Genomic DNA, 20614 nt, shown 5'->3' with positions numbered 1-20614 from the left:
AGCCCTCATAAGGTAATGAGGAGTAATAGCTTGAGTCATTTTTCTAATAGGAATGTAAAATAGGTTACGGTAATAATAGGACAAAACATAGTTACACCATCATTTAAAATTGTGTTAGTATTTCAAGTAGTAAGTATCAAGATATTACTTCTTATTACCATGTTTTTCCTGCTCTGTAAAGTAAAGTGCTAGTGAATTAAAGACATAGTAGTTAGGCATTGGTGATAAAAAAAAAAACTACACCGTTAAATTGAACTGTTTTGTGTTTATTTTTAATTAGATACGTGCACAAAAATATCATAACATTTGTTTGATAGTGTATAGAGTGCAACTTGCCAGTTACTCTGGAATGACACAGCACTAATTCAGTTTGCTGACACATGAAAACATTGCTGACACACTTTTATGCAATAAGAGACATTTCAAACGTGGCATTTTTCAATCAATAGGTTCAACTGGGGCTGCCCCACTGCTCCTGTTATTTTCCACTTTTCGACACTGCCTGTATTGCTGTGATCCACTCCTTTCTTTCTTCAGCTGTAGCAGCTTGGAGGAAGTAGTGAGTCTCATCCGAGGTGATGATCTCAAAGAGGTTGTCGTCAATGTCGTACTTTTTGGCTGAAACCCGTAAAAGATGAGGAAAAGGAGTTAAGAGGGATGAGTCGATGAGAAACTACTGCCAGTAAACACCAAATCAAGTTCCTGGTCACAGTGGGGAAGCAACAGGGCGTGTGTTTCCTGTGACAGTGGTCCCACTCACCATCAGGCACAAACTCCACAGCTGTAACTACAGACCCACGGAGATGGATCGAGCCCAGAGGATCATCACCCTGACGCAAAGTAAAGAGACCAAATAAGCCACAAAGTAGGACAATACGAGTAGAAAAAACTCATATTCTTTGTTCTTTCTTATTTCAGCTTATACAAGTCAGTGTGTTTACCTTTGTAGGATCGTAATAATGCATGTAAGCAGGGTCGTCTCTCAGTACGAACTTTCGCACCTTCCAGTTTTTTCTCTTATGTCCCTGTAATAAAATAACACAACATGCTTTTTCTAATTTTTTTAACATGACTAAACAGCACACGTGGCATTGTGCAAATAGGAGACTTCCTCTTTCAGTGAATGTGACAAATCAGCTGCCTAATCGTTATAACAAAAAATGTTCCCACTTTGCACCACAGCTTATTTTCATCTGAACGTGGGCATGAATGTGAGAGCTCATTTAAAGAGTGTGGTGTTTTGAAGCTGTACAACACAGAACCTGGCTTCTTATCAAGATATTCTTCTCCTTAATAACATGTAAATTAGAATCGTAAATGCATGCAGGGGAACAAAATTACTGTGACGCTTTGCTCGCATTCTGACTCACCTGTTTCAGTAAACAGCCCTGTTTTATGATGTTTCCTCTGAATTCTTCCTTCAGAAGCACATCTTCATCACTGGAGTAGCCTTCGCAGAAGAACCCACTGTCTGCCTGTCTCAACGCACATCATACACGGACATTAGTCATCCCCAACCTTATCAATTAAATATGTTGATTGTTCAATCGTAACTTTTCCAACTTACAAAGTAATAAAGAGCATTTGTCTCATTTAAGAAGGCTGTTTGCTCTCCACTCTCTGCTCCCTCCTTTGACAGGTCACCCGCAGGCTGGAGAAAACCCTCATTCAGAAGCCCTGTTGCTAGCATGAGGGCCTCAGGCCTGTTTCTCGCTTTCTCCTTGGAAATCAGCCACTCTACCGCTGTTGCACCTGGGAAAAAATAAGAAAGAAGTGAAAATGGCGAGGCTATTATTACAAAGTAAAAATAAAATTTAAAAATTCCACACCTGTTACATCTAAAAAGCCAAGACAACAGTACCGGTGAAGCAGTGGTTGAAGACTCGGTTCTCCTGCTCCAGTTTTAACTCTTTTACACCATCGTCTTGGTCTTTCATCAGTGTGTACAGTTCTCTGAGAAAACACAATATAGACATTGTCAACATGTCTTGCTCTACGATCTACCACTAAGCACATGCATTTATCTGTTCACTAAAGGCAGTCCTGTCAAGCTCCACATTTTCTCCACATCCGGTGTTCAGGCTCGTGACAGTGATCGGTGGTAAACAAAGACTCTGGATGTTTGTATCCTTTTTTTTTGTGAGTGTTTCCAAAACCAAAGCAGAAACAGCAACGTTTTAACGCTAGCTAACTATAGTAGTAACAGTAACATTCGTCCAAGGACAAGAAGCATATCTTTGTCTTTATTTTATGTGCGGTTATAGGTAAAGTTAGCCCCTACCGTCTATAGGAGCGACACATCCACTCTGTGTGCACTGGTCTTATATTTTATAATATATCAGTTAGTCCTCACCCTCAATTGCTTTAAAAGTTAAACATATTATTAAAGCATAAATCTAACTCATGTGATTCCCAGAATAAACTAATCCATAAACCAGGTAATGCTAAAATGAAATAACAGTCTGATCCTCTATTTTTTTTACTGTACATATGATGTTCTTGATGCCAACTTTTTGTCAACAAGTTTATAGACATAGAGTTAACTGTACAATCTGCTGGCAGCAAAATCAGTAGTCAACGGCAAGCAGCCTGCTTATATCTGCCTCTTCTAAAATCAAAGACCCATTGTTTCCAAAATTATTAACAATTTCGAGTGATTGCTGTAAACTGTGTGCAGTGGGACAATAGAAAGCTTGACAGATGTAACAAACGTGGCCTAACCAAGGGGGGCGGGCCTTAGCCAAAGGTCAACTCTCAGAATGAAATCAATCAGTTATATTTGTCTTTTCAAGTAATTGTTTCCACCACCGAGAACATTTCTCAGAACACGTACGTCAGGTTGATTTTGTCAGGCAGGCGAATGGAGCGCCTTGTGGACTTCCTGGCAAACTTTCTTCCCCCCTCCAGGCAGGTAATCGCTCTCTTGATGTCCTTGACCCAAAACTCTCTCTCCTCCAAATGTGAGGCTTGGAAGAAGTGATCCTGCTTCCTGCCTGTGGTAATCTTGAAAACCAGCTAAATGGAGCATTATATATTAGTTATAATATGAGGATACAACAATCAATACAGCTGCTATTTTGAAGGAAAAAAAGACATAATAGCTGTGTCAAATGAATTCAATATTTTTCTCAATCGTAGTATTGAACTCTGCTACTGATCCTATACTAAGTTTCACATCTCTAATCCTCCTTCTAATGCTGGTTTAGATCTTTCAACAGCTAGACATTTTCTTACCATCCTCTTGCCAAAATCCTGGCATGGACTGATGAGCTTGGCTCCCTTTAAAGGGATCATTCCTTTTGGAGAACGGTCTGTTTTCTTTTTATAGAATTCCAACCCATCTTCTGACAGCACTGCCCACACTGCCTTCCAGGAGTTTAGCACGGTACCCTGAGGATCAATAAGATAGTTGAGAACAGGCAGCCTCGAGCAGAAGTGTGAAAGTATTCGATGGTGTAGTTGTTACCGAAAGCATTTTGTGCATTAACTGAATGTTTATTCTTATTTGAACACCTCCTTTTTCTCACTAAAGGTACTCATGTCTGTCAGTTTGATATCGCCAGAAGAGAAAACTTTTTGTTCAGATGATGGAACACCAAAAGTACATTTTTATTTTGACAGGAATTTCCCTCTGTAAATATAAATGTTGCCTTGTGGTTTGTTTCACACGGTGTGTTTGGTAACATGAAGTGAAAGTACAAGTAAAGTACAAGTAACAAGTAACTTACAGGCTTAAAAAATGAAAGTGTGAGTGAACACATAAAAAAGCAGAAATGAATCTACAGTTGGGAGTTCTGTTAATACGTAAAGGGAAAATAAATGAGTGGCTTTGGCAACCTCTCTCTTGAACAATTGGGTTTGTTTTTAGTTATGTTATATTTCACAAACTCTTGAGCATTCGGTATCCTCTGCTCCCCTCACTCCCTTTGTGACTTTTTTCAGCAAGGCATTAGAAATCAAAATTTTTAAAGTTGCATAATTATGTTCGAAACAAAGTCTTCCCAAATATATCTGCTGTGAAACATATCCTCAATGTTGTTATTAATGTCCACTGTGTGTTTCATGATACTGCACCATTCATACTGTACTTTCTTTCATGTATCACTGTGTATGGTTTTAATACTAACACTCTGTTTATGCATAACAGATTCATAAAGCCTTGAGTATGTTATTAAAATATGCACTCGCGCATAAACCTAATTTCCACTCCCGCAGGTATCAACGCTAATCGGGACTTTTCTTACTGTTCTTACACCAAAACCAACAATAATTCATTACGTCTCTCAAATTTTCCGACCACCCTACGCAGCCTGTGGCAAACAGCCCAAGGAGCTTTGTTCCCAAACAAACACCTTCTCAATACACTTTCTTGTTGTGGATTAATTCCTGTTTCATGAGGGAAATGGCTTCTGCAATCATGTTGTGCGGACACATTGTTTATATATCTGGCTACCGTTGTTACTGAAAGCAGTAGGAATTAATGTTGTCGTGTTTGTGGATTTCAAAATACATCCATGATATATTGCAAAGTTTTATATTATATAGCCCCCCCCCCCCCCCCCAAGTTAAAACATTTTCTATGATTGATAAATGGTCAAACACAAACTACAAAACACGTCACATGTTTTCTCTCTGGTGTCTGGACAGAAGCAGGAACTTGGGTTTTGGTTGCAACTATAGCACAGAAGTGTGTAATTGTGTTTTAACCAGCAAATGCACGTCCGTTCCTCTCGGTGCTGGTTGGACTTGGACGAACATTCCTCTTTGCCAGCACTGTTTCCAGACATTTTTTGAGTTGTTTATTAATTCATGTCTGTCACAGTTTGCGTGACGGCTGCTTCTGGGCTAACCATGAACTGAGACACTGCAGCCATTCTGCATCCTTGAGCAAACACTTTTGTTACGTTATGTTAGACTTGTAAAACAACATGTTCCAGCACTACAGATGCAATGCAAGGTGGATAGTGTTTTCTTGTATTTGTTCTTACCTTTTTCACCAAGTATCCCTCTCTGATCAGTTGCGGCTCCATGATCTTTGGTACTTTTGTCACTTGTTCAGTGACTGTCAAAACAGTTTCCCACAGAAAACCACCTCTCTCTCTCGCTCCCTCTCTGTCTCTGTCTCTCTCTCTCTCTCTCTCTCTCTCTCACACCCACACACAGACACAAGCAGGAAGTTGTGCTTGCTGTTGGGTGTGTGACACTATGTGTGATCAACCAGCTTCCTCTTCTGTGTGGTATTATTAGTTACAGTCTCTTTAAATTCAAAACAGAGAAGGCTGGAACGGAAACATAAGCACAGATAGAACTGCTGGGTGCCCCACATTTACTTCAAATGAAATGTTTTTTTTCTGTTGCGCAGTTTCCTTGACTGGACTTTCCTTTTTATGTAATTATATCTCTCACTTCCTCTTCATTGTTTCAAACTGCTATATTAATAAAGTCCTTGCCCGTACTCTCAACCTGATATGATCTGTTTTGCCTTTATACTTCTTTACTTTTCTATAAGTTGTCTAACCCTGAATATTTTTGAATGGCACCAGAAATAAACTTGTGTAACCCTAAGTATTACGCTTTGGTATTCACAAAAACCTGCTGAACAGCTCCGAACTCTAAATTTAGCTCGAGTATAAATGACTATGAGTGCATGACTTAAATACGAATGGGTTCATCACAGCGGCTGCCCTGAGTCAGACTACAGTGGGCCTATTTCTGGAAAAACAAAGATTCCTCTTTTTAAAAAGTCAGACTGCAGTACAGTCTTATTCATTTATCTAACTTCAAAATGTATGTAAAAGTACAGCAATTGGAACAGAAAACATACTACATACTACATAATACAGTATCTATTTACTAATCATTAAGATGGAGATGCTTTCTGAATTGCACAGTTGTAGTCCTGACTCTTAAAAACCACACAGACTTGCTGGACTCTTAACTGCAGTTGCAACAGATGCCACTCACTCCTTATCAGACAGAGTCACAGCACGTTTCACAAATTGTAGTCATTTCATGATGACAAAGGAAGTCTTTGTATCTGAGGTGTCATTTCTCGCGAACATTGTGACAGCTGTTTGATTCAGTGGAAAAATTCAAGATACATCAAAGAGTGGCAGGAAAGAAACACTGGGTGCTACAATAGCTGACAGAATGAAAGGGTGCAGGTTTGACTTGTTTCCTGAATCAAGACACAACATATTTCCTTTTTTTCTAATACTGTAAATTATTTAATTCAACAAACTACACAATATAATAAAGCACATTTTATACATGCTGTGCCTTCAGTTTATCTGCATTCTCCTTATTCGCCTGTATGAAGCAATAACACAATAGCATTAGCTAAAAATAATATCTGGTACAATTGTGGAGACAATGAAGTTTATTTTTTGTTCAGCCCAATTGTGATTCTGAAAAGTACAGTTTGTGGTAATGCAATTCACAGGGACGGCACGTACAAATAACAAGACCAGTAACAGCGGGTTATTCTGGTGATGTTGTTACTGTTCCTCTAGAGGGGGTCAGAAACACATTAGAAGCACAGTATGCTGAAAGAAATCAGGGAGAGACGTGCTGTACTGCATGGAAGGCGAACCCTAAAAAAGAGGATGAGAGAGAAATCAAAAGGCTACAGATGGGAATGATTGAACAGAAACATAAAAATGATGATAAATATAAGTGTATACTTTGTAAGAATTAACACAAAACAAAAAATGCATGTCCATCAGCATCATCATACATAGGCAACCGGAGCACAAGAACAAGCTGATATGAGATATCTGATGTGTTCATTACTCCTCCCTATGGGAAGAAGGTTTAAACTAGCTGCCTGGTTTTAATCAAGTTATTTTATGATAAGACCCTGCCGTGAAAAGTCACCTTCTGATGATGAACTCATTCTTATGAACGTGGATCACATGGACGTTCTCTGTGGCCGTGGCATTTATCAAAAGGGACACTGACTACTGGGTGTGTGTGTGCCTCAACTCATGCTTTCCTCTTTCCCATGCTGTGAATACACATCAAGGGGGGGGGGGGGGTATTAAATAAATCTCGGAGCAGTGAGTTTCATTAACTGTCATCATAAGAGTTATCTCTTTGCGGGGCTCGAGGTATGGAATGTTAATTTCACTGAGAAAACAAAGATGGAAGCAAAGAGGACACATCGCTCGTTCTAATGAAGAGCAGTCATCATCAAGGACATTCTTAGAAAGAAAAAAAAAGCTGCATGGTCTTCTTTGCATGAGACACATCTTCATCCCTTTGCTGCCTTTTTATCTCCATGCGGCACATAAAGCAGTATTATGATGACAAACTGAACATCCTGGGAATAGAGAGAAGAAACAGATCAGTTAGCACTGGGCTTGAAGAGGAGACAAGTAAGGTACTGTAAGCATGATGAAACTGAAGAAACAGGACATCTTCACCAAAAAAGAAGAAAAAAAAACACCCGCTCTCTTCCAACCTAAACCTTTTTCACAAGGTGAAATGACTTACATCCATTGTAAAACACCTGCAGGAGTACTTATGATGTACCGGAACCATTATTATAATAAGGCACTTTAAGTTTTTATATAATACTTAATATAAAATGCTCTTTCCAGCTTCCTGGGGAGTCAGTAGAGTTTGCGCAATGTACAGTACAGGTAAGCATCTTGTGGCGCAGACCATTTGTTGCATGGCACCCCCACATTTCTCCCTCTCTTTTCTGTAAAACTGTAACACTTTGAAGTAAAAGGTGAAAATTCTCCTCAGATCCTGATTGAAAACCACAAAGTAAGATTTAATTTTGCATTTGCAAGAAACTGTCATGCTTTATTTAGATGTTTTGCAAACAATTTGAAATCTTGTGTTTTTCATTGTGACTGATTGACTTGCTTCTGATTTCGCAATTCTTAAATATGGTATACTAAAATAGTTGCTATTATCAATCATTGTAAAGTAACAATCGATCATATTACTACTCGCTTGTTTAAGGGGTCGCTCCACAGATAATCCCCCCCCTACTGAGTTATTTAAACTCTTACAGTGCATTTGTTTGCTTTGTCTTACAGCCTTCAACTGTAGTGTTTTGAATACATGTTAGTGTATTCAATGCATGTTAGTGATACATATTGGTGATACATGTTAGTGGTTAGTGTCGTTTTCAGCTGCAGCATGATCTAAAAAGAGAGTGTATATTGCCAGATATCCTCAACCACTCCTAATAGAGTATAGGATGAGTTCTATGTTGCTCCACTTTTGAGATCACTTCCATTTTTCTTCCTCTCTTTCCCCTTATTGAACACAGCAATAAATACTGCATGTGTTGTTCCGCCTGCTGTCCCACCCTTTGCCATAGCTCTTGTTTTGCAGCCCAGGCATTGAGACATCTTCATCCTGGTCGTCTGTACCTCACAAGCACCATCAATAATTCTGCTAAAGAGTGCACTGAGCTGAAAATGGGAGGGGAGGCTGTTTGGAGGGGGGGGGGGCAGTTGATGGCTTTTCCATGGCCCCACACTTCCTAACATGACCTTCTGCTATGTTGTTTATCATCTTGTGCTGTATGGACGACAGGCACACACAGCAGGCACACACAGCCTTTAGCCCTCACATAAAGCTGGCACTCTTGAGTTGAAGCAGGTTCTCAAGAGGGCTTTTATGTGGTTGTAGTTTATATAATCAGTGAAAAGGCTGGAAAGTTACTGTAAACAAAATATAGCAGATATACAAACAAAACGAGTGGTGGAATTGAATCAGTCGTTGAGTATATTGAAAACCTGTCAGCCTTTTAATATAGATGAAATTCAAACTCTATTCTCCAAATAATGTGTGTTATCACAAGTTACTGAAAATGAATGTCCAAGCTGCACGAGGCAATTTCTTATTTATTCAATTCTGTCACAGCCAATGGTTTCCGAGATTGATTGAGCAGTAAATAGAAAATGTTATCATGCTAACGCGCTAAACTTCGAAGGCAAACGTGGTGAATCTCATTCCTGATAAACATAAATTCAGCATATGTTGTCCTTGTGGGCTTGTTAGCATTTAGCCAAGCAGAGCCTCACAGAGTCACTAGCATTGCTGTGGACGCTTACTTTTGTGAACTCTCTTTTATTAAAGATGAACAGATGTATCCATTTTCCACAGAAATACTCCCAGATTGGACCACTAACTTTATGTTTTTCTTCGTCACAGTGGGGGATCTCAAGGGGTGTTTTTCAAGATAATTCTAATGATATCTTGTCATCAGAATTAAAAAATGAAATGTATTTAATTCTGTAAGTAATTACACAAACCATTAGGAAAATAAATAACTGAAATTCCTAACCGAATAACACAACGTACTGTACATTACAATCCAGCACTAATTTGATGTCAAAAGTATTATCAACAAAAATGTACAATATAATGTACTAATGCCATTTTAATCATTCACCTTCATACAAAAAATGTTATTGTTTCTTATAAAAAATAGACAGATGCTTAGACAGGATTTCCACAGCCTGTGCAAACAAGTGCATGTTTCTCTGATCTATAACTTTATATCTACGGTGATTTTTCTTACCTCTTGATTTAATCATCTGTTAGGGTGTAAAATAAAATGAGGGATAAAGGGCAAAGACATCATGTTCACAGCCTGAATTGACGACAAAAATAAATGAATAAGATGCAGGAGAAGATGGCCCACTGTGGTGGGACTAATAAACCTGCAGGTCAGTTCGGAAGGAGGAGGAGGCTCCTCCATCCTGCCAATTAAATCAAGAGGAAATTAATGGATAAACAGTTTCACTGGGGATCAGAAAAGACGGATGCTGCTGTGAGCCCTGCAGGGGACTAAACCGCATCACCGCCACCACCGCCGCTAACAGCCTCAAGGAACAAGCACACTTATTTATTTTCATATTTATTTCTAATCTATCCGTGCCATTGCCAGCAACACCCTTCAAGAGTTTAGTTCTCAGGCAAAACTATGCTAATGTGATCTTTTTTAGTATATTTGCTCTTATGCAGATAAGTCTTCTTATCCCTTGCCACACACCTGCTTTGCTGCTGGCTATTTCTGCCCATTATTTTGGGATTGGACAATTGAGTGCACACACCGGGTTATGGCTTCAAAAACTTTGGTTGGATTTTCATATGATTACATGGTACCTGTAACTATTGAGACAGCCACATACTGGCAACATCAAATGCAGAGGCTGAGAGAGTTTGAGTGACTTCATGTGCCTTGTCTAACCCTTTTATAAGGGATTCATTTGGGTAACAGCCCAGAGCCACTAAAGCGATTTGTTCTCATCATCGGACCAAAGCACTGATGTGGTTTATCCATATGTCTCTCTGTTCAATCTCAGTGCCCTGAAGATTGTTTTGATATCGCCTGGTTTTACATGAATTACATTTGATCTGTAGCACTTTGGCAACACCTGTGGACGATGCTGCCATGTTATGCCCCGTTAGCTCCTTAAAATTGAGGCTGACATTCATTCTTGTGGCTCCAGGCTGGGCCATTGTGCCCACATCACGATAGTACGAATGTCAAATTGGCTTTTTGTTATCTTAAAGCGACGATAGAAGCTTGTTCAAACTGCGCATTAATTTGCCTCAGGCCTTGATCTCACTATATTTGAGCCACACCAAAAACACAGATCACAGTCAGCCTCTGCACCCACTGAGATATGACTTTGACAACATACTTTTTTTCCCTTTTACACATTCTATAAAACAAATCCAACCCTGAAAATAGATCGTGCTGGCCATTTACTCGTTCTGTACAGATGAAAAGTACTCTATAAAAAAATGGAATCTGTGTTTAAAAGGCTGTGTAACATTTCTGCTGTTGTTAATGATTTCGTTGTCATTCAAAATGGGTATAGGTGGCTGCATGAGAGCGCCGCCATGGACATAATGTGTGGTGAAGGGAAGGGCTGGCTCGCTCCCGCTCTGGGGGACAGAGGGTAGCAGGGAGTGAGAAGATGCCAAACAACAGACTGAGGCAGGATATAAATCAAATCTCTCTGGAGACAATGGGGCTCACGGCACACACACACACACACACACACACACACACAGTGTTTTCTGGGGCCTGCCGGTGCTTCAGTATCTCAGCCGCCAGGTTAATGACTTCTAAACTTGTTGGGAACAAAGGCATGCAGAAGTGATTACAACAGTAGAATAGTAATTATAATGGAAAGCATGAGAGATTTGAAAGAAATTTGTCGGAAAAATAAAATATTATCAGTCAGGTTTGCCCTAGCTTATAAGGTCAGGTGATATAGTGTGCATTATGTTTTATCTATACAGAAAAAAAAACCTAAAAGAATCCAACAAAAGACAGCGGTTTACATTTGTTAATCACATGTGAAGGCGATGTCTCCACAGGTTAAAGCCTTGCCCACATTTAGTGATTAGATGCTGTGACTTCACTTCCTCTTTTCCTGCTGTGGTTGAGTGTGTGATTGGGTTCGGAAGCCAAGAGGCTGAGTACGGAAGGACTTTGGGAAATAGTCTACACCTGAGAGGCTCAGGTCTATTTAAGTGACTTCATTTTCTGATCTGTCTTCTCTGTTCCTACTGGACCTCCAGCTAGTTTGGGGTAAGGTTTTGTCATTTTGGGGTAAGGTTTTGTCATTTTTTTAATCTCTAATGTGTGACATATGTTTTTGTTTCTTACATTCTACGCCAGTTTGCGACAAATGGGGGACTTGTCTAGGATGGATGCAGACATGTTTGTAATTGTTTGATCCCAGTACTTGGAGTTCATAACCAATAAAAGGGTTTATTCACACAATAAGTCATTCTAATGTATTCCAGCCTATGTACATGGCCTTCTCCTGTACCAAAGCTTTGGCCGGGCTGGGCTCAGCACACAGTCAGGGTCCTCAGAGGTTTTAATGTGCCACAATATTAGAATCAAAATCCCCTGACTCCTCCATCGACTCCAAAGCCTGGATGGTCAGTTTCAGACTTCTGTATTTTTGGCTCCATTAACATTTCCCAGAAGGTCAAATATACTCAATTAAACAGAAAGAAACCAGCAGAAGGTTGCTCATTTGGAGTTCCTTTATAGTGGTTCTGGCGCATGCCGCTTTATCGCAATGTCCAGGATTTGGTTCCAGCCTTGGAACCTTTGTTCCATGTCATACCCTTCTCATGTCCAGTCCCTGATAAAAATGGCCATAAAAATGATGTTCAAAATTAAAGAATTTTGGTCCTCTGACTTTACAAATTAGATTTTCTTTCGGAAAATTCCAGTTTCGCATAACAAAGTCTGCATTGCACATGCCAGCTTTAAATGCAAAATAATCAGAGTAATGGCAACCACATTTGCATTTCATTTATTATTAATCATTGTTTAATTATGGATTATATGTATTTGACACATCATATGTCCTGCGCTGCATACTTTATAATTATCACAAGATGAATAACACGATCACTGAGATTGAAGATGAGCTCACTTTTCTTTTCAACACATTGCACTGGTTCTTCTTGTATGATACTATCAACGATTATTGTGCTGCTGTCTTATTCTTGTGAATCTTTCAAAATACTATTACAATATTACAAAATGGCATAGCACTATATGTTAACCCCCTAATTAGCGAATGTATCATATAGTGTAGTTGTAAACAGATATACAGTGAAGGGTTTATTAATGTATTCTATTTTTTAATTTACTTCTTATTGACTGTTTCTGGGATAGGTAGGGAATTTTAAGAATGCATCATTATATGATAAGTTTAACTGAGTTCATAAACCCAAGAGTGTCTCTCCTAAACTCGCTGTCACTTGCTCTTTAATTAAGAAAGCATTTCTTGCCTCCAGTTTCATTATACAGATCGATTCTATTTTGTTGTTGTCCTCTAATTGACTGACTATCAGATATTGCTTCTATTACATCTATTTTCATTTGCCCTTGATTAACACATTTGTTTAACCATGATGCAGTTTGTTATGTGACATGAATAATCCACATGACTTCTTCCATGCTTTCGCTGTCACCCCTCGCTCTCTGTTCCTGACGGTAAACAATGTGCAATGGATGTGCCAAATCAGTTGGCACACCCATGACTGGCTGCCACCTGCCATTGACACACAGTGATTGGCAACCACCTGTCATTGGCCAGGCTCTTGTTTGATTTAATTCTCATTCCAAAATCCATCCTAACATGTGTGCTGCCTTGTGCATACCAAGCAGAGGGCTGCCTGGGAGGTTAAATTGTTCATCATCTGATTATAGAAGACAAATTATGGTATCCCGCCAGCAATAATGATAAGCACAGAACACGATTTTTGGTGGGAGAGACTTAAATTTAGCAAAACACAGTGGATATTTTTTATCACAGGCGTAACACAGTGAGCACTCACTTTGGGCATGTGAAACTAAAATTCACATTTTGTTCTGTGTTGCAATAACTGTCATGTTCACACAAAAATGATGTGCTGTCATGAAGATTAATGAACTACTTAATTGTGGTGGCATTCATTTTTGTACTCTAATCAAAATTGGAGCTAATACTTTTTGACTGCAGGTAAGCAGATATCAAAGTTGGTTTGAAAATATAAATGGAACATGCATTCACTTTTTTAAAACAAGGACAGAACCAACAGGGCACATGTTACAAAAGATCAGGTGTGACTGTGAAAGCTGAATATGTCTCAATTTGCTCATGAGAGAAAGTAATATCTTTCATGTAAATCAGAGCAGTGTTAGATCGTCAGTCAAGAGTCAGATGTACAGCTGTGTTATGAACCTTTCAAGTTGTTAAGAAATGCTACTGCATAGTAAAGGAGAGACACATCTGACATCTTTATCTGCATAAAAAGGAAGGATGGTGACTTCTTACAGACAAAAACTGCAACATTTCTTTGATATAATCCACATGTTTTATTCATCGAGAGCTTACTGGGAGATTTGTGGTTTGGCCAAGTGCTGCGTGTTGAGCCATTTAGCACTAATTCCCCCTGAAATAGCAGTTATTGTTTGTGCTTTAACGACAGTACTATATCCTTTAAATCTGTTGGCTAATGGATCTGTCAGACAAACACAAATGGATTTTAATTAGATTAAACATCTCTCCGCAGTCATTGGCCGAACTCCTGATTGGACCAGACGGATTGAGTTATTATGATTAAGCTCGGTGTTTGTGGACAAATGATTCCAACCTACCTGAAAATCGATAAAGGACATCTCAAGGACGCTTTTCATGACAAGTAGCCTGCATGCATAATAAAGTTTCTCCCACTTCTGCCCCGTAAGTAATTACATTCAATACTGGTGTCGAGCTTAGTCATTTATTTTGTGTAGAGAAGCCTAAGCTGCTTTAATGCCCATCTCAGATTCAAATATGGCTTTTAATCCCTAATAACTTTCCTACCTGAACTTCAAAAATCGTTTAGACGTAGTATTACGTCAAGCACGTCTTTGTTTGGGACATTCAGTCACACAGTATAGTGGCCATTGCTGAAGGGTTCCTCAGCTTCCCTCTAGCGCTAAATCAAGCGAGAATCGCTTGGCCCCCAAGGGTTCACAAAAACCGATGAAAGATCATTATTCACCATTTCATATGACAGTGCTGCTCTGCTTCTTGTATTTTTTTCCATATCAGTGATCGAAAGGCTTGTTTGTTGGCGTTGTGTATGTCTTCCTGCATTTGCTTTTGACCTCACAACTCAGCTTACTTTTCTCTACTTATATGAAAGCGGATTAATTTGACACAGTTCTTAGCCTACATTACCTGTTTTTGCCAAACGAAATTCTCAAAGCAGGGTTGTTCCTCTTGTCGTCTATTCTGTGACCATGATGGATGCTGCGGTTTGAAAATGACAAATGAAACAATATATTCTGTTTTGGTCCCATTATGCTGTAATAGTTTGAACATTTCAATCAGACACTCCAATTCATGTCACATGCTTCTGCGGTGTCTTTATGCACCTTAATGATGTGTTTGATGTTCTTTTATTGACTTTCTTTAATGTTCATTCTGTACATTTCAGACGTCGCATGGGTTGTGTTCTTCGACTGCCTACATTTGAGGTTTGCATTTGAAGAAAATAAAGCCTTGAAGTTTGAACTGATGATTGGGTTTTACACAAGTTATTAGTGAAAGTCACACATTACGTAAATGTTGTGTGCAGGATACTGTGCAGAAAATTAATTGGTTTATTTGTATTTTGTGGTTTATCTAATCATGAATTAGGATTTGTATTATTGCATTTTCAAATTAAGAGACATTTTTTAAGCTAATTTAACAGCTGATTTACTTAATGAAACTTGTGAAATTGCTTTTCATTTTTGAAAATCAGTACTAACAAATTACTGGAAGCCGTGGCCTGCGACATTGGTTCATAATACGGCCTTATATAATGTCAATCTTCCCAACACTATTCATTACATAGATGTTTATAACAAGACCGTCTTGATTGGTCCGACCAAATGTGGAAAGGCCATTTGGCTGTTGCCCTCTGAACAGTTGTAATGTCATACAATTATCAACAGGATCAGTGCTTAGAAGCGTGAAATAATTAGATCGGTCTTGCATAACATCATAAGTGTCGCATAAAATCAGAAGTGCATAATACAAGAGTGTTTAAGAGTGTCTCTCCTCTCTTTCGCAGTAAGAAAGGGAACACTTGAGAAAAGAAATGCTGATGTATTAACATTCGCCAGGTTAGGATTTTGGAATTTGCAGATCAGAGCTTACATTGGATCAGTGTGGGATACGATAAGGTATGTGTGTACTATACAATCTTATGTGCAGAGTCAGCACTCACATCCAATGTGCTTGGCACTGAGGTTGTTTTCCCTCTGCTTAGCAAGATCTACAGTCAGAAATAGACAAATTACAACTGATCTTTCAGATCCTGTCTGATGAATAGATATTATGCAGATTGTCAACACTTGCAAACACAGCACACTAAAGTTGCTTCAAAGTCTTTCTCACTCAAACATGAACTCAGTTGTAATGTCATAAGGCATACGCAGCTCTAGATTATGTGTTATATAGGGTCTGATTTAACCTTCATTCTCGACAACCGGTCATTGAAGAGCAACAGGCAGAGCTGGAAATGTCTAGTTTGCCTCATCAAATTGAGAACCACATTGTTAAGACTCAATGTTGCAGGTAGTGGATTTTGACCCTAATACAGTAGCCTATGCATAAAACATGATCATAATCTTCAACCTTTTTCTTCCCCTTTTATTCTGACCTTATTAAAACCCAACATGTTACAGTGGTAACCCTTTCCTTTGCCACAAACTGGGCTTGCACAATTAATGAAGGTGGCAATATATGGTATCATTTTTATTATACCAGAAAAGGAAGAAAAATGTCAGGTGTTATGGCCTATGTTATACTCTATATGGACAATTATACTGTATATTCCCTTTGTTTGCCAAAGACACATTAACAAACTGAGAAATATACAATATGTTATCCTACAGAGTGACATTACTTACTGCATGTGCTCAATTAGACTCCAGAGATGTCTACCTCCCTCTCAGACTAAAACTGTTACAAAAATAACAGAAATCCAGACGTATTTGGTATTTTGGAGGTATAGTGCTACGTAAAAAAAGTACTGTCAACATCAACTTTTAAAATAGAGAATAGTGAGAGTCCATTGTATTCAGTAATGTTTATAGCTGGGGTATCGAATTAACGCAAACAAATCTATGCATCATTTCCTGTCCCTGACTTCCAAAAGGCGATATCAAAATCACATTTACAAGCGTTTGGTGATTATGGAATTCAAGTAATGCGGTATCAAGGTGATAAAACTGTGTTGAATACATTTTTATGATGTTTTAAGAGGGCCAGGAAGTCTCCGGGATCCCCATACAGATGATTGTGATTAAATGCAGGACAAGTAAACCGGCCGATGAAGTTAAAACAACAGCTGCGTTCCAAACCGTATACTTTTTCATGTTACTTTTAGTCCATACTACAGCTGCCCTTACAAAGTAGGTACTGCTGCATGCACTATGCATTCAATGGGGCATACGGCTTCCTCACAACATGACACCTTGAACGTTGACCCTCTTACTAATGTATTTGCTGCTTAGAGGTTTGTGTGTCAGAATAGTGGTAGCAGTAGAACATCCTGATATTTTTGTCATACTGCATTTGACATCCTATGTATTGATGCAAACTAAATATTTACTTGATATTTTGATGAGGGAAAGTGCATAGTTCAAAGGCTAGGGAGCAGATTAGAGAATGGACACCAGGTGCGCAGGTGGGCGTGACTGTCACGTGACGGCTAAAGGCAGAAAGTACTGCAGCGCTTGAAGGTGTGGCGCGTGTGCTGAGATGCCCGGAAGAATGAGTGACTAGCTAACTGACACCAGGAAAACTGATTCTAAGCAATATTAACATCTGGTTGTAGCCATAACACACATTCTGAGGTGTTTATTATTTGGCCCATAACTTCAACATCTCGCTGTTGCGGGCGTTCAGTGAGGCTCCAGATAGATTTGGTTTAGTTCCATCTCACTGATATTTAATTCATTTGATGCTCCGAGTAGAATAACAATGTCAGAAGGAAATCACATTTCTACACCAAAATATATAAACCTACTCAACAAAGTGTAATCTCAGAAGGTGTGTCCCTAAATCAAAATTGTAATCAATAGGCTTAAATCCGGTTACAGCGGATTGGGCATGACATTTGGGAATCCTTGAGTGTGGATAAAACTCCTCACAACAACTTCGGGTGGCGCCAGAGCGCAAGAAGAGAGGGAGAGAGAGGGGAAATCAACACAACGACTCGCTTAATCTGCCCCAGAGAATCGGTTTATGGCTCTGGCAGTCTCCACGTCCCACTTACATGATGTGTGAATCTTTTTCAGCGGGTGGTTGGACTTGCCACCTGTCGGCAATGGTGAACAGGCTTCCTTGCTGAATACCGAGCCGACCTCTCCCACTTTTTGACATCGGAAAAAAACGTGAACATTATTTTGTGCAGGGTTTCGCCTGCATTCGAGAAATAAACGCGGAAAACTTTGTCTGCGCAAGAGAAGTGAAGTGACAGCGGTGAGATTATGAACGGAGTCTCTGAGCTCCCCTCGCGCTTTGAAGATTAGAGGGTTGACGACGTCTGAAGGACACTAAGAACTGGATTAGGTATTGTGCAGTGTAACCTACTTCTCATCACTCCTACATCTTTTCCTCTGAATATTTGCGCAATGACCTTTGGTGCACTTGGAATACAGCGGGTGCGTCCGTGAGGTAAGGTAACATTTTTATACAGAGGGTATTTTGTTTCCCGGTTGTTGGGATTAATTACATTATGTCAAATTGAGGCAGACAGCTAAATCCATTCTGAACATATAACAGTTGGCGTTTGCACAAAAACACATCCTTTATCGGAGTCTTTTACGCACACAGGTGCCATCGCAATCCCTTTGAATAATAGCATTGAAATCTACATTTACTTGACAGGCGTAGACTTCGTGGAGTGTTATCCCTCACGTTGCATGGCTTTCGGGACCATGCATTAGTATTTCACACGCTCAACACGTCAGCCTGCTCAAGCGCTCTGTGGCAACACATGAAGGCTATCTGCAGAATGTGCACCAATTCAGAACTGATCGACACTAAAGGGTTTTAGTCTGCGTTACTGCATGTTTGGTAGCCGGGTCAAAGCTGCCATAAAATGTCTCGACCTACTCTAAACGGGGCATCGAAAAATGAATTCGGTGTGAGCTCCCTTCCCCTCGGAGTGCCACTATTTAAGGAACACATTTGATTCTGATCGTCATTTTTCACCTCTCCAGAAGCTGAGGGAGACGTCTTTCTTGTCATAAGATATATAGTCACTTGATGGACCAACAGCATTAATGAAACACTGAAGAAAATCAGCATTGCATAATGCTGCCCTATAGAGATATAAATAATTTACAATTAAGTTCATTAATAATGCAGTAAATCCTTAGAAAACACTTGATGGACGTAAGGTGATCTTGATCCTGAACAAACTGAGGGCACAGAGAGCATCATCATTTTCATTACACAGCATATAATGCATTGTCTCATGCCTTGAACCTCAGTCTATCGATCTCTACTGTACAATAGCAAGCATCTGAAGGCCAAATGTATAAGCACAAAAGCCATTGTGATTTGTTTAGTATTGAGTGGCACGAATAAAGAAACCCCCAGTGCATCAATCAGTTCAGTGCAGCTTGAATTGGACCATTATACCATAATATGTCAAGTGTAAGTTTACAGAGGACAATAGCACACACTTATTGCCGGCCCTGACCCATCTTAATTTCACTGTATTTCTGTGATTGTATGTTGCTGCAGACAGATGGGTAACTATTAATCTCAGGATTAATTCAGTGCAATTAAATACATTAACATAATTGTATTTGCATAGTGCTGCTTATATAAGCATCAAGAAAAACTAAATGAGTTTTTAAGGTACTCTTTTCTCTCTTGTATACTATGACGTTATTGTATTCAGTGCACTACAGTTCCCAGCAGCCACAGGTTTGGTATAGTGCCCTGGAACTGTGCAGGGAATACTTTAAAAGCATTGCTCCGGGATGTCTTCCATCAGTCGAGGTTTGGACCACTTCTTTCCAGAGGCTCACATTTGGGAAATGAGAGGTGAAGAGAAGCGCAGCTCAAGCCAGCCAGACTCCATTGATATGCTGCTTGTGTCCTACTCCATAGGCAGCCCATTGTCATGGCTTGCTCAGCGGGATAGCATCTGATGATTGAGGGGTATGCAAGAGGGTTGAAAGCCAGCTTGGATAGAAACTAAAGGTTCATTTGCTGAAGGTTAAAGATGTGTGCCCACAGGAAAGGCTGATAGCTTGTCTGTGTGAGAGTTGCATAGAGATGAAGTAAATGTAAAAAAAAAAAGCTAAAATATGATATCTATATGGTATTTTAATGATAGTTTCGTTTGAAATCCATGACATGCCCTTACTAATGTGGCTTATTATTAATGTAGTTTGTTTTTGTTTACTTTTACTTTCTAAGAGTTGAATTGCAATCAGATGCATACATTACAAAATCAAACCTGCTTCTTCAGAACCCCCAAGGCCTTTTTCATTTTTTCCAATTGTGCCCTATAGCTGGCTTTTCCAAACAATGCAGGTGCATCCTGAGTTTCAGAAGGTTGAGCTTCCGTAGCGTCGGGTGCCACACTGCATGTCCACTCGGCCCGAGAAGATTCATGGCCAAGTAGAGAGAATTATCCGTCGCGAGTGCGTGAAATTGCGATGCTCTGCAGTGTGCTGTCTAGGGCCAGTGAGAGAGACTGATCCTTTATTGCTTTGGAAAATAAAGAAGTAAAAGAGAGGAGTTGCGCACAAAAAAAGTAGTGAGCACTAATGGCTGCCTGTGCTCTGTGTCAGGGAGAAGTGATCAAGGCCGTAGTCTCTTTTTTTTTTTTTAAGGAGGGAAAGAGAGAAAGGAAATGGGCATAAAAAGAGCAACCACGATTCCACTGATGAGTTATAGTTATAGGAGTAACTTTTTAAAGAGTTCCGTGGAAGTTGACCACTGACTTACAAAGATTTGCAAGTGGCTGCAGTAGTTGGATTGCACTCTCAGCGCAGCATTGATTATTTTTCCTCACTGTTTAGGTATTTCAACTTTCCAAATTTGCTGCCACTTTG

At 39.5% G+C, this 20614-nt stretch overlaps 2 protein-coding genes across 10 annotated transcripts in view; one reads left to right on the top strand and one right to left on the bottom strand.

Annotated features, from left to right (window-relative positions):
- Window positions 1-250: 250 nt before the first annotated feature.
- On the bottom strand, window positions 251-5153 carry plek (pleckstrin). The gene is made up of 9 exons (XM_031879240.1): window positions 4989-5153; window positions 3235-3390; window positions 2834-3015; window positions 1862-1953; window positions 1568-1752; window positions 1371-1475; window positions 942-1025; window positions 761-830; window positions 251-618 (listed from the first exon to the last, which is right to left on the bottom strand). The coding sequence occupies exons 1-9, from the start codon at window positions 5028-5030 to the stop codon at window positions 479-481; spliced, it is 1056 nt and encodes a 351-aa protein (XP_031735100.1). The 5' UTR covers window positions 5031-5153; the 3' UTR covers window positions 251-478.
- Window positions 5154-17785: 12632 nt separating this feature from the next.
- Window positions 17786-20614, top strand: part of LOC116400010 (protocadherin-15-like) — a 188174-nt gene continuing 185345 nt past the window's right edge. For all 9 annotated transcript variants that reach the window (XM_031877626.1, XM_031877682.1, XM_031877658.1 and 6 more), the window contains exon 1: window positions 17786-18212. The gene's annotated coding sequence lies outside the window, so the exon portion shown is untranslated. The remainder of the gene's footprint in view (window positions 18213-20614) is intronic.

This window comes from Anarrhichthys ocellatus, unplaced genomic scaffold, assembly GCF_004355925.1.
Source record: "Anarrhichthys ocellatus isolate YVR2014 unplaced genomic scaffold, GSC_Weel_1.0 scaffold3, whole genome shotgun sequence".
Taxonomy (NCBI): Eukaryota; Metazoa; Chordata; class Actinopteri; order Perciformes; family Anarhichadidae; genus Anarrhichthys; species Anarrhichthys ocellatus.
Note: the sequence above shows the minus strand (reverse complement) of the source record. Positions and strands in the feature narration are given on the sequence as shown.

Coding starts and splice junctions, on each gene's coding strand:
- plek (XM_031879240.1), bottom strand. CDS start 5,030: ATGGAGCCGCAACTGATCAGAGAGGGATACTTGGTGAAAAAG. Junction 1,476..1,567: donor CAAATGCTCTTTATTACTTT/GTAAGTTGGAAA, acceptor GCGTTGAGACAG/GCAGACAGTGGGTTCTTCTG. Junction 619..760: donor TGTGGAGTTTGTGCCTGATG/GTGAGTGGGACC, acceptor TACGGGTTTCAG/CCAAAAAGTACGACATTGAC.